The following is a 13,163-nucleotide window of genomic DNA, read 5'->3' as shown; positions in this document are numbered from 1 at the left end:
TCATGCATTGCCAACACAACAACGCAGCCAGCTTTCCCACCTCCTTCCTCTGACTCGGACTCTGCTCGTTCCTCCCTCCTCTCCTCCCCCTCTACTCTATAAATAGCTGTCTGATTCCCTCTCTGGGGACCCAACTTCGCCTCGTGATCTCCTCTCCCCCCTGCACAACTCACGGCAACACTGGCAGAGGCTCTTGGTCACTGGAGAGGCAAGGGAATGCGGAGCCTTCTCTCATCGTCTCCCTCGCCGCAGGACGGTCCTCAGCTTCACCATCTCCATCGTAATCATCGTCGTCCTGTGGAGCTCTCGCCTTCCCGACAGACGTTCTCGGACAGGATGATGGAGGACAGCATCGCGGCTGCGGAGGAGGTCATCAGCAAGTGGGGTCCAGAAGTGGAAGCCCCCCTCTTCTCTGGCAATGGACGCGCCGAGGCCGACCGATTCCTCCGCGTCGCCTCGGACCTCCACCGCTCCATGCTCTTCTTCACCTCCCCTTCGGCCAACTCTGCAGCCTCCCCGGCCACCCGCTCCGCGGTGCTCTTCCGCGCCCAATCGCTCCTCTCCGCCGCCATGCGCCGCCTCGAGCGTGAGCTCCACCTCCTCCTCTCCGACCATTGCCACCTCCTCGACTCCCACTGCTCGTCCTCCTCCGACGCCTCCACCATCGAGGACGCCGCCGAGTCCATCACCGAGATGGAAAGCGCCTTGGACGTCGTTATGCGTGATCTTCGAGCGGTCGCCGAGGCTATGATCTCCGCCGGCTACACAAAGGAGTGCGTTCGGGTCTACAAGACGGTGAGCAAATCCTTCATCGACAAGTCCATCCGTCGGTTGGGCTTCGAGCGGCTGACGCAGTCGCAGGTCCAGAAGCTCGACGGGTCGGCACTCGAGTCCCGGATCCGAGCTTGGCTCGCCGCCGCCCCGATCGCCTTCAGAATCCTCTTTTCCCGCGAGCGCCTCCTCTGCGACCGCATCTTCGCCGACTCAGACGCCGTCCGCGAGTCCTGCTTCGCCGACGTCGCTCGCGACGCAGCAGCCGCACTCCTCGCCTTTCCGGAGTCGGCAGCGAGATCGAAGAGATCGCCGGAGAAGCTGTTCCGTATACTGGATCTCTACGACACCCTGGTGGAGCTCTGGCCGGATATCGAGTCGCTGTTCATCTTCGAGTCCACCGCCGCCGTCCGATCGCAGGCGGTCGTCTCCCTCCTCAGGCTAGCGGAGGTGGCACGGTCGACCCTGGCCGACTTCGAGGCGGCTATCGAGAGGGACGCCTCCAGGTCACCAGTTCCCGGCGGCGACGTCCACCCACTCACCCGTTACGTGATGAACTACCTCGTCTTCCTCGCCGACTACGAGCTCGCCCTCGACGACATCTTCGCGGACTTCCCCTTGCAGACCCCGAGCCCCTTGCTGGATTCCTTCTTCGAAGCGGCAGCTGTGGCGACGTCACCCACCTCCTCTCACTCCTCCCCCTCCTCAGCCTCTACCACCATCTCCTTCGAGGGAAGTCCTTGGAGCTCCTCCTCTTCTGCCGCAGCCCGGTCGATTTCGGACCGAATCGCGTGGCTCGTCCTGGTGCTCATCTGCAAGCTCGACGGCAAGGCAGAGCTCTATCGGGAGGCGGCCCTCTCCTACCTCTTCCTGGCGAACAACATCCAGTACATACTGCGGAAGGTGAAGGAGAGCGGGCTGGGCCCCCACCTCGGGGACGAGTGGGTGGCGCGGCACGGGGCAAAGGCGAGGCACTATGCGGCGAGCTACGTGCAGCTAGCGTGGGCGAAGGTAGCGGCGGTGATTCCGGCGGACGTGTCCGGCATGGAGGCGGAGGAGCGGATGCGTGGTTTCAACGCGACGCTGGAGGCGGAGTGCCGGGGGCAAGCAGGGTGGGTGGTGGTCTCAGACGGTGGGTTGAGAGAAGAGGTGAGGGAAGCGGTGGCGGAGATGGTGGTTCCGGCGTACCGAGTGTTCTACGAGAGGTGCCGTCCGATGCTGAGGGACTCCGGCGCCGGGTCCACGGCGGTGGTGCGATTCTCGCCAGAGGACGTCAGCAACCATTTGAACGGGATCTTCAGCGGCTCGACCGGGTCCGGTTCTTCCAGAAACAGAGTGTCCGGTTCGTCTAAAGACTCGAACCGGTCGCAATAGAAGATTGATTCTTTTTCATCATGTAAAAAAAAAAGATCATATTAAATTTATTATTATTAAAATTAAACTTGTTAAGATATATCAAAATTTCTTACATCAAAAGCAAAAATTCATTACATCAATATTAAACTTGTTAAAGATTCATTATATAAAAAGAAAAATTCATTACATCAAAAGAAAAAAACACAAAAGGATAAATCAAAATTTACTATTAATTCTTGAAAGGATTTCTTACAAAAAAAAAAGATTCATATTACATATAATTAATATAATATATTTTTGAAGACTATATAAACATATTACGTCATAAAATAAAATCTTTATAGCAAACCTTTATCCAACTCACAGTTGTAAAGGTGGGCGGAGAGGAGAACATGATAAAAGATGACGAAGACGACGATGATTTCAGCAAATGATTAATATTCAACAAGTCAAATCAGCCAACGATCATTACAGATAATGGAGTACGAACCCTCATAGAGAAACATGGGAGGACAGCTGATGGTTTCTGCAACCTTTTTGCGTGCTCCTTTTCCATGTTGCAGCCGAGAGGGACCTGGAAATGGGACCGGCGTCGCCGGGGGAGCCTTCGACGGCCGGCGCGACACCAGCTCTGGTTTTGTCGAGCTCGGTGGACGAGAAGAGAACGAAGTACGTGAAGCAGGTGTCGGGCAGGCACAACGATACCGAGCTCCATCTCGCGGCGCGACGAGGGGATCTGGCGGCGGTGATGCGAATCCTCCGCGACGTCGGTGCCCAGATGACAGAGACCGAGGAAGGGGCGGAGGTGATGTCGGCGGTGGTCAACGAGACCAACGATTTCCGGGAGACGGCGTTGATGACAGCGGCGGAGAAGGGGCAACTTGGTGTGGTGGCAGAGCTGCTCAAGTACTCGAATAAGGCAAGCATATCGAGGAAGAACAGATCGGGGTTCGATGCTTTTCATGTAGCGGTGAAAGGAGGACATCAAGGTGAAAGCTTATATCTATCGCCCACACAGTCTACTTGTCTTCCTCCTTTATATTACCTTAGAGCTCAACCCAGGGCTTCATTATCGAAGCTAGGACACTGTATTCTGATATCATTTGCTCATGTCACTTCTCAAATCTTCGACTTTATGTGCCCTTTCACTTCCTGACAAGGGAACAAGCGATTGCAATGTTTCTGCAACTTCAAACATGATCCTTTTTGCTTTGCAATTATCCCATAAATCACAAAACCACTCGAACTTTGGTACAGTAGTCGCCACAGAGATAAATTTTAAAGCTTGGACATTGCTTGCTTGCTTTATGCTATATGCTATTTGTTTCTGTTAGTGAAATCATGTGTCCATAAATGCACAAGGAATGAAGTCAAATGATGGATAGATTTCTGTAAGCAAGAAGATCACATTGAAATATTAGTGAATCAGTGAGCTTCCAGCTTTCGCTTGAAACTATTTTTGTTCAATGGCATGCTAAAACTTTACTATCCTGTTTTATACAGACATTGTCCGGTTACTTCTCAGCCATGACCCAACACTCGGCAAGACATTTGGCCCCTCAAATGTAACACCTCTTATATCTGCAGCAGCAAGAGGCCACACCCAAGTGATCAAGCTGCTGCTTGCTCAAAATTTCAGCATGGTTTAGGTGGCCAAACGCAATGGGAAGAATGCTTTGCACTTTGCCGCCAGATCAGGCCATGTAGAGCCATCGAAAGCATTACTGGAGAAAGATCCACAACTCGCTCAAGGACCGACATAAAAGGCCAGACTGCATTGCAAATGGCTGCAAAAGGAACAAGCCATGATTTTAACGTAGCACTTGTGGATGCTGATCGGGCCATAGTTATGTTGCCTGACAGATATGGGAACACAGCCTTACATGTAGCTACGAGAAAAAAGCGAGCAGAGGTATATTTTGCAGAGGCTTGGTCAATTATGCAGTTTATCTTGATTCCTGCATCCAATTATTTCTTACTCGAATCTATATGAATGAGCTCTTATGTGATTGGTAAGTGTTTGGATGCTCATCTCATCTCTGTTGTGCTTGGGTTTGCTTGTCATATGATACAACTTATAATGCTTTGCCAAGATATAGAGGGTTGACTCTGATGACTATCATTTTCCTTTTTTGTAGGAAAATTCACTCTTATGTTAGTTTAGTTTGTATTGGTAATGTATCATAGATCATTGAACTAACACCAATAGTGTGCAGAGATGATACAGCAAATTCTGATACGTCTAAGGAACCCCACACCAGCAGTGTGAACTAAATCATCTCACCTAACCCCACCCTTTAGAAACTCCTTGATATCTAATTGTTCATGAACTTTACTATTTTTTACCTAATTTTTCTAGTAATTTCAGGTATTCATATGATATTGCAGAAGAGTTACCTCTCTCCGAGGAGTCCACATACATCAAAGAGTGTTTGTGTCGCCATGGAGCACTGAGGTCAAAGGAATTAAACCAGCCTCGAGATGAGCTTCGGAAAACTGTGACAGAGATTAAGAAAGACGTCCACACAGCTTGAGCAGACCAGAAAGACAAACAAGAATGTCTATGTCATCGAAAAGGAGCTAAGGAAACTCCACAGGGAGGGCATCAATAATGCCACAAACTCTGTGACTGTGGTCGCTGTGCTCTTTGCGACTGTGGCGTTTGCAGCTGTATTCACTGTTCCAGGTGGAAGCGAAGACGACGGCGTTGCCGTGGCTGTTCATGCCGCTTCTTTCAGAATCTTCTTCATCTTCGATGCGATAGCTCTGTTTACATCGCTGGCGGCGGTGGTGGTTCAGATCACTCTCGTGAGGAGAGAGACGAAGTCGGAGCGGAGGGTGGTGGAGGTGATCAACAAGTTGATGTGGTTGGCGTCGGTGTGCACCACAGTCGCGTTTCTGACCTCCACCTACATTGTGTTGGGCCATCGTTTGCAGTGGGCAGCGGCACTGGTTACGTTGATCGGAGGAGTGATAATGGCCGGCGTCCTCGGCTCCATGACTTACTTTGTGGTGAAATCGAAGCGCATTCGTAAGAGCAGGAAGAGGGACAAGTCGTCGAGGAGAAGCGGTTCTGCTTCATGGTATCACACCTCCGACTTCTCGGATTCTGAATTCAATCCAATCGACGCAATTTAAAGATGGATGGGAATTCATTGTATAGGAGAAAAATCTTGATTTATATTCGTTTCCGATACAACTTGGTCTTGAAGGTGGCGATTAGATTTCATTCGGAGTTTACACGTCGACTAAGATTCTTCGACGTCCTTGCAATAGCAATGGAAAATATTTTTTAATTCATTTTATATCAAGAATCACATTGTAGAATATTTTCTTATGAAAATATTCTAATCATTGGATGTTAATTACATATTATTTTAGCTATATTTAATATATTAATTCTCGCTCTTTAAAAAATTATATTGGTATCTCGTTATGAAAATAAAACATCATTTTTAATATATCAATTCTCGATCTATTATTTAAACGATTGTCATTTTTATCGTTAAAAATATAAAAATAAAAAGTAAATAAATAATTTTAACGTTTCAGTGGATGATGATGAACGATAACGTCGTTAGGGATTTGACTATTATGGATGAGAAGAGTGACAGCAAGAAATTAGAGTCATTCTATATCTGTGTTGACATCGATAAAGTTATCGAGCGACTCTTTTTCATAACTACATCGACATCGATGTCGATACAAAACAGCCCTCAACTCTCGTCAGTGCACTTATCATCAATTATAATATTTTATTTTTATGTTTATGTTAGTAAAACTGACAACGTTAAGATAAATGAATTCGGATGTTTCACTTTCGTAATGATAAAGTTGTCAATATAATTTTTAAAAATATAAAGATCAAAATATTAAAAATAATTAATTATATAAATAATCTATAATTATTATACTAAATAATTTAATATGATGATTTAGTAATTTAAAATCAAATCGAAACTGATAATGTACGGTTTAGTTAGCCGTTACTACGGTTTGTCAGCCCTGGTTCACAAAATTTAGTAACGGGAACCGTGGGCATATGGGAGACATTATTTTCCGGGCCCAACAAACGTTTACCCGTCTCCGCCATCTACCTTGTCATTGGAGATGCTTTGGGACCCGCAAACCAGACACATGACGTGGACAATGATCGTCGCCAGCTCCCGTCCCGGCGATTCCTTCGAGGTGAAGACAGACCACGCGGAACGCGGCGACGTGGGACCCTATAGGTGAAAGGCGTCCCACCTAAACTGGCTGATTGGTTACCCGTTCTCCTACCTCACCTGCTCTTTGTGGTTCGAAGACTCTGTTGCTGCTGCTCCCTCCAATCACAGCAGAGAGAATGCGCACAGGCGAGCCGAGTAAGTACGTGTCTTGTGTTCCTTGCGTGTCACCGATGAGAGCACGACGCGTCGAGTGCGCGTCCCCAAAGGATAGTCGTTGACGCGTCCGTATCCCTCCGCGTCAGCTTCCGATTTCTCTCTCCCCCTCTCCTAACTTATATACGAGATTGATGGATGTATCGATCGATCGAGATATTTTGTTGCGGACGCTCCTTGGAGAGGCGAAGGGGATAGCGCATCCATTTGGTTTGGTAATGCCTCTCCCTCTGTTTGATGTCGTCGTTGTTAAGATCGTATGGAACCATTTCCGGTGGACGATGTTCCTTCCTCGTTTGTTTGGTTTCTGCATCGTGTGCTAGGGCTTCTTTATTTACCCTGTTCTGTTGATTTCCTCCCTTTGATCTTGATCTTGGCATGTTTTAGTAGCGGAGAGGTCGTGCAGAACCGTAGGGTGATGGATATTCTTGGATCGGATTTGGAATTGCTTAATTAATCGAAAAGTAGGGTTCAAGATTGCGGGGTTATGAATCCTAGATGATCTGCCTCTTCGATTTGTTTGATTTTGTTGAGATGGAAGGCGTTTGTTTATATTATAGATTTAGGGATTGTGCTAGCCCCAACATATTCCTCTTGGGGCGACCCTTTCCCCCTTCGAAAGTCAACGCCTTGTTCGATTCCTATCCTTTCCTCTGGACTGGCCTTCCACTACTAGTTCCCCTCGGTTATGTCTTCTTCTTCGACCGCAAAATTGCAAAGGCTTAATCCCCCCAAGATCGCGATGTCGATCGATTCTCACCAAAAAGATCCGATCTTTGCGCCTCTTTATCGTTCAAAGATGAATGAGTCGCAAGTAAAGAGTCCCCACCTAACAAGTTTGGTACGAACACGTGTCCCACTTTGCGTGACCAAACTCGATTTCGCATAGCACCACCCGCAGAACGCGTCCATTGCGTGTGCTCAAAGCAAAGCACGCGAGCGTTATCTCCGTGTTGTTTATCTAGTGGAATCGATATCTCTCCGATATGTCTATATATTTGATTAGAAGTATCACTACGACATACATCACAGCGAGAGGGCTCGTCATCTGGTAGAATTTGCCTCTCTCTTTTCTGTTCATTCTTTTTGCCTCTCTCGTTGCCGTTGATTAGAATTTGCCGTTTATCCTGTCGAAGAGCAAGATATTGGATCTTTCGTGAGGTTTTCAAAGCCATCTTTTCTGCTTGGTTCAACATGTAAGGGTTTATTTCATCACCCTTTTTCCTTTTTTTTTTTGTTCCTTTCACTTTTTTCACTTGTAGCAAATCGCTTGTGTTTGGGAACAATTTTGGCTTGATTTGTCAAAGAAAGCTTAGGATTGAGTAACCAAAAATATTAACAATTTTCATTTACTTTCCTAATTCTTTTTTCGTTTTTTCTTTTTTTCTTTTTTTCCCTTCATTTCATTTTCAACATGCCATTTTAATCAGGTCATTGAAGACTTGAAATTTTAACTTACCTAAGAATTCTCTATAAAAAGCACCAAGGTCTATTTTGATTTTCTAAACCCCCAAGATCTTCTTTTCTCAAAAGATCTTAGTCTGTCATGACCGGGGCCTGATAGGCTAACTGGCCTATCAACTTTGTTTGATTTAAACCACTGATCAAAATGCTTAAGCTGAAGTTGATAGTAGTACACTCATCAGACCTATATAAGCCAATATTAATCTTGCCCACTTTCGATGTGGGACTAATCAGGGGTGTTACAATCATCCCCACTCAAAGGCTTGATGTCCTCGTGAAGGCCCAATATAACCCAGATCAGGCCCTAGCATAGTGCATGTGAGGCGTAGCCCAGTGGTGGCTCCACGTCGTGACGAGTCCTCTGACTCCGTCTACGGGTAGCCCTTTTCTACTCGAGCCCCCCTCATCATGCCCAAATGCTAGGTCGGCTCTGATACCAAATATCATGACCATTGGACTACCCATAGATGAGGACTGCCCAATGTAGTACCAAATGCTAGGTCGGCTTTGAGTGGGGGTGATTGTAACACTCCTGATTAGTCCCACATCGAAAGTAGGCAAGATTAAGATTGGCTTATAAGGGTCTGATGAGTGTACTACATTAACTTCCGCTTAAGCATTTTGGTTCGTGGTTGAAGGACCAAAATGGAGTTATTGGCCAGTTAACTCATCAGACTTGGGTCGTGACATAGTCCATGTCTCATCTTGGGGTATCTTTTCGACATCACTTGATTTCAGGTTCTTTTCTTTTAATTTTCTGTAGTTTCATTGGAAATGATTGGTTGTGGCAATAGGGTTCAAGAACTTAAATTGTGTTCTTATGCATCATATTGTCATTTGCCTTGTTGGATCATCAAACTGGCAAAAGGAGTTTCTTAGGCTAGGTTATAAGCAATCATTTCAGTGTAGGATTTTCCATCACCTCATGTGTCTGTTTGATTTTTTTTTCTTGACTGCATTATCTGTTTGATAAAAGAGATCTGGAAGAGGATTGTGGTTCATTTCTCAGATCTTACAGCATGCTACTTTACATGACAGACATCATTCTATTTGATCCACACACAAAAAAGAATTTGCTTAGATGTAGAAGAAAGAAATTTTATGACTAGAGGTGGAAGCATATGACCTTTTGACAGGTTTAGGATTGTATATGGGATGGAGTAAATGATTTGCCATCATCAAACTATTATTTTGGTTCAATATCAGGTTCTCATCTGGATAGAAGAAGGTTTGCTAGAGCCAAATGTACATGTTTTCATACTGCTGGCACTCAAGGATGTTGATCAAGATGGTTCTTTTTTCCTTCTTGTATGGTTAATCATCTGTCTTTGAAGTCAAAGATTGTGTCAAACTTGTTCTATCAAATGAAGTATAGTAGTTGCGAAACTTCAGACTTATTCTAACAAATAAAATATGTTAGCTATTGTAAATTAAGCTTTTTTTATTTTTTATTTTAAAGGATATGCTATTAGCAATTGTGCTACCTCTTTAGGTATGTTTTTGCTATTTAGCTAATCCTTGTGGAGTTGGTAGTGTCTTCTCTCAAATTGGTAGCATCAGAACTCTTTATATTTTGGACACATGGCATTATCTGTTTGTATTAACATTTCATCATTAAGTACCCATACACGCCTCTTCTTCCGAGTAATTTGGGTCTAGAGTATATCTTGATCCATTACACGCTGCTTCATGGCTGCTGGTGTTTTCCTATATAGTTTGCATCTAGGGCATTCTTTGGATTAATGTTTGGAATTGTATGAAGATATGATCTCTATCAGCTTGTTAAGAAATGTTTTAGAGATTAATTTTGCTGTACATATCTATTGTTTGTGATCCATCTCAAGAAATCAGCATTAACCATTGTCACATTTCTCTTTCAGCCTTCTTCATTGAAGAGAAAATGGGAGGGGGAAAGGATAAGCATGACGAATCTGATAAAGGATTGTTTTCAAACTTAGCTCATGGGCTTGCTGGACATGGACAGCATGGGGGGTATCCTCCATACCCCGGGGCGTACCCACCACCCGGGGCATACCCTCCACAAGGATATCCTCCCGCACCAGGTGCATATCCTCCGCATGGACATCCTTCTCAGGGATATCCCCCTCAAGGCTATCCACCATCAGGGTATCCTGGATATCCTCCATCAGGCGGATACCCACCTTCGGGATATCCACCTGCCGCTTATCCTGGTCCATCGGCTCCATCACATCATGGTAAGTTGCCCAACTTTAGTTTCAGGAGATATACTTCAGCTTCTTTAGACAGACCATGTTAAAATCACTATTGCTGAGAACTCATTCCATCACATGGATGGCCAAAGTGTGTGTGTTCCCTAAACTTGATGATAAATTGTGGACACAGGACATGGATCTAACATGGGAGCGATGCTGGCGGGGGGAGCTGCAGCTGCTGCGGCAGCTTACGGGGTTCACCAATTGTCTCACGGCCATCATCAGATGGGACATGGAATGCACCATGGCTTGGGCCACCATGGCAAGTTCAAGCACCATGGCTTTGGCCACCATGGCAAGTTCAAGCACCATGGCAAGTTCAAGCATGGAAAATTTGGCAAGCACGGCATGTTTGGTGGGAAACACGGCATGTTTGGTGGCAAGTTCAAGAAGTGGAAGTGATCCGTGATTGCCTGAATCCGTATCAATATCTCGCTATTGTTTTTATTTTCTTGCTCTAAATTCTGTCTTATATGCGTCACTCTCGTTTGTGATATGACTGTGTTGGGGATGTGTTATCGGCCTTAGGACATTTTAATCTTTGACATTTGTCTTGTACCTCCTGGTATTTATTATTGGTGCCCGATGATGCTGTTCATAGTGTTCGAAGAGTATACTTCCTATTGCTTCCTTTTACGCTTGGCAAATACATGCACGGTTGATTTTGGCTCGACCACCATAGACCTATATGTTTGTTGTATGAAAAGCTGTATGGCACTCCCTTTTTCAGATATTATCTAACACGAAATTTACATTAAAAAACTACTCAACATTTTTATTTTCCTCATAAGGCTATTTTTTTTAAAAAAAATTATTTTTGACAAAGATGAGATTCGATTTTAGATCTTACGATAAATAAGTTAAAAAAAGTTAGCTCTTATTACGGTAAATAGGTTGTCATCTTAGAAGGTTAAGGGTTTACACCTAAAATATGTTTTTACATTGTTACACCTAAGATATTGACTTGGTGAAGATATCAAATTCATTTACAAAAAGTAAGTTGAATGTTTGAACTTTCAGATATTTACATTTTTATATATAAATGGTTGGGAGTTGGAAACTTAGTTCGATATATTTTTATATCTAAAATAATATTTGTTTATCAAAGATTCTGATATATTTAGTTAAGGTTCAAGATTCACATTCTAATCTGACATATATAGATGATTTATTAATATTGATTATCTTCAAAATTGATATCCAACACATGATAAAATTAGAACAATTCAGAGAAGATTTATATAATCCTTCATAAGTATTAAAGTTCAAAAATAAAAACTCAAAAGTCACGTGACAAAATTAGAACAATTCAGAGAAAATTTATATAACCCTCCATAAGTATGAAAGTTAAAAAATAAAAATAAAAATTCGAAACCTCCACCGGCAAATGTTTAGATTATATATCAATGTTAGTTGTCTACAAAACTGATGCCACTCTGAAGACACCCAATAAAATTGGAAGGACAGAGAGAGTATTTACATAGTCCTATGTAAGTATGAAAGTTTAAAAAAGAGTTGCATCAAGGTTTTCCACACGCAGCAGTGGCCCGCATGGAAGTTTCAGAAGCTTCAACAAGGGAAAGCAAGGCAATTGAAGCACTGTAACTGTGGCTAAGCATGAGGAGGTTGAAAAAAAGGCATGGTAGTGACCTTCAAGTATCATCCGCTATGGTTTCTTGATACCTTCTGATGACATCCTTGTTAGGCTTCCTGTAGGTTTCTTCTATGTGATTTGCTACAAACATCCAAGGAGTTATGAGCTTCTTTATGTTTGGGACGTTGTAGTTCTGGGCTATGTAAATACCACAGCCAGTTTCCAGCAAAAAAGAGAAACTGCTTCTTATCATCCCCATCGTAGACTGCTCTCTGTTACCCAAATTCAAAATGAATGCTAATATCCCTACAAAGGATAAAGAAGAAAGAGTCATTCAAATTCAAAAATACGTAACTTTGATGCAAGGAGAAAGAAATGCCTTAATACATGAAAGTATAAGCTTGAGAAGCAGCATAAACCGGACAACCGACGATGGTGGTGGCAGCAATGCCTAATGATTGACCATCTCACATCAGGTGCTGTGAATTTCGCTCCTTTCGGTGCACGTGCTTACACACACGACAAGTAAAATGTACCTAAGACAATTGTGAAATTTATTAAAGAAAGGCATTTATCAGAAACAAGTTAAGTTTCAGTGCAGGATGTAAGATAGCGTCAGCTTGCAATCATGCAGATTTTGACTATCTGACACAGGAATTTCTCCCTAATAACTTCTCTATGATAATAAAAACAAAGTTGCTAAACAACATCAAAATAAGTCAATTGGTCCCCAAATATGACAGACCTATGCATCTACAGATTACCAAAACAAAGTTTTCTAAAACTTGGATGAACCTTAAAGTTGGGCTGCTACATTGAGCTCCCACCATTGTTTTATCAGGGAGGTCATCCTTCCTCCACACCCTCTTTTTCTTCTAGTTTCCTCTTCTTCATTAATATCTTTAAGAAACATAGTCTCGGTCTAAACCTTGCAATGGTAGTGACCAAAAACCCAGTAACACAATTCAGTCCTTTCTCAGAAGATCAATATTTTTTACCTTCTAAATAGCAAATTTCTTTCATCAAGATAGCAATTACACAAAGTAAAAGAACTACAATAAGATGTCGAGAGCAAATGTTCATCTCTGAAAATTCCCCAACACTTGACCAGCTTCAGAAGTTAAAACTGGCTTCATTATGGAATTCTCTCACCTACTAATAAAAAAACATAAATATTTTTGCAAGTGGTCACCTAGACCCAGAGGACAAGACATATATTAACACATCAATGGCATGCATCGAATATAGAAATGGTGGAGCACAATTATAATTCTGAATACATTAAAACCGATATGAGATGAATGTTGGCGCTTTTCCTATACTGTACTAAAATTTTTAATTTTGAAAATTTTCAGTTTTTGT

At 43.6% G+C, this 13,163-nt stretch overlaps 3 protein-coding genes and 1 pseudogene across 7 annotated transcripts; 3 read left to right on the top strand and 1 right to left on the bottom strand.

The window, feature by feature from the left end:
- Positions 1 to 117: 117 nt before the first annotated feature.
- Positions 118 to 2,212, top strand: LOC135649451 (exocyst complex component EXO70H1-like). Its single transcript, XM_065167802.1, has one exon. The coding sequence runs from the start codon at positions 217 to 219 to the stop codon at positions 2,143 to 2,145; it is 1,929 nt and encodes a 642-aa protein (XP_065023874.1). The 5' UTR covers positions 118 to 216; the 3' UTR covers positions 2,146 to 2,212.
- Positions 2,213 to 2,385: 173 nt separating this feature from the next.
- LOC103996821 (ankyrin repeat-containing protein ITN1-like) lies at positions 2,386 to 5,389 on the top strand (annotated as a pseudogene).
- A 1,183-nt stretch (positions 5,390 to 6,572) lies between these two features.
- Positions 6,573 to 10,805, top strand: LOC135581241 (glycine-rich protein A3-like). Of its 4 annotated transcripts, XM_065167963.1 has the most exons (4): positions 6,774 to 7,560; positions 7,646 to 7,705; positions 9,854 to 10,189; positions 10,338 to 10,805. In XM_065167963.1, exons 3-4 carry the CDS (start codon positions 9,874 to 9,876, stop codon positions 10,607 to 10,609), a joined length of 588 nt encoding a protein of 195 aa, XP_065024035.1. In that variant the 5' UTR covers positions 6,774 to 7,560; positions 7,646 to 7,705; positions 9,854 to 9,873; the 3' UTR covers positions 10,610 to 10,805. The 4 variants fall into 4 exon arrangements, with proteins under 4 accessions (XP_065024033.1, XP_065024036.1, XP_065024034.1 ...); XM_065167961.1 differs by lacking the exons at positions 6,774 to 7,560; positions 7,646 to 7,705 and adding an exon at positions 6,573 to 6,724; XM_065167964.1 differs by lacking the exon at positions 7,646 to 7,705 and having other exon boundaries at positions 6,741 to 7,560.
- A 763-nt stretch (positions 10,806 to 11,568) lies between these two features.
- On the bottom strand, positions 11,569 to 12,337 carry LOC135581228 (uncharacterized). Of its 2 annotated transcripts, none has more exons than XM_065167967.1 (2): positions 12,221 to 12,337; positions 11,569 to 12,107 (listed from the first exon to the last, which is right to left on the bottom strand). In XM_065167967.1, exon 2 carries the CDS (start codon positions 12,058 to 12,060, stop codon positions 11,860 to 11,862), a length of 201 nt encoding a protein of 66 aa, XP_065024039.1. In that variant the 5' UTR covers positions 12,061 to 12,107; positions 12,221 to 12,337; the 3' UTR covers positions 11,569 to 11,859. The 2 variants fall into 2 exon arrangements, with proteins under 2 accessions (XP_065024039.1, XP_065024038.1); XM_065167966.1 differs by having other exon boundaries at positions 12,189 to 12,327.
- Between the last annotated feature and the right edge of the window lie 826 nt (positions 12,338 to 13,163).

Source organism: Musa acuminata, chromosome BXJ3-9 (assembly GCF_036884655.1).
Source record: "Musa acuminata AAA Group cultivar baxijiao chromosome BXJ3-9, Cavendish_Baxijiao_AAA, whole genome shotgun sequence".
Classification (NCBI taxonomy): Eukaryota; Viridiplantae; Streptophyta; class Magnoliopsida; order Zingiberales; family Musaceae; genus Musa; species Musa acuminata.
Note: the sequence above shows the minus strand (reverse complement) of the source record. Positions and strands in the feature narration are given on the sequence as shown.

Excerpts from the sequence above, each read along its gene's own strand:
- LOC135649451 (XM_065167802.1), top strand. The coding sequence starts at position 217 with ATGCGGAGCCTTCTCTCATCGTCTCCCTCGCCGCAGGACGGTCCTCAG.
- LOC135581228 (XM_065167966.1), bottom strand. The coding sequence starts at position 12,216 with ATGCTGCTTCTCAAGCTTATACTTTCAT. Across the intron at positions 12,108-12,188 it reads TCTCAAGCTTATACTTTCAT|GGATATTAGCATTCATTTTG; the intron begins GTATTAAGGCAT and ends TATCCTTTGTAG.
- LOC135581241 (XM_065167961.1), top strand. The coding sequence starts at position 9,874 with ATGGGAGGGGGAAAGGATAAGCATGACGAATCTGATAAAGGATTGTTT. Across the intron at positions 10,190-10,337 it reads ATCGGCTCCATCACATCATG|GACATGGATCTAACATGGGA; the intron begins GTAAGTTGCCCA and ends TTGTGGACACAG.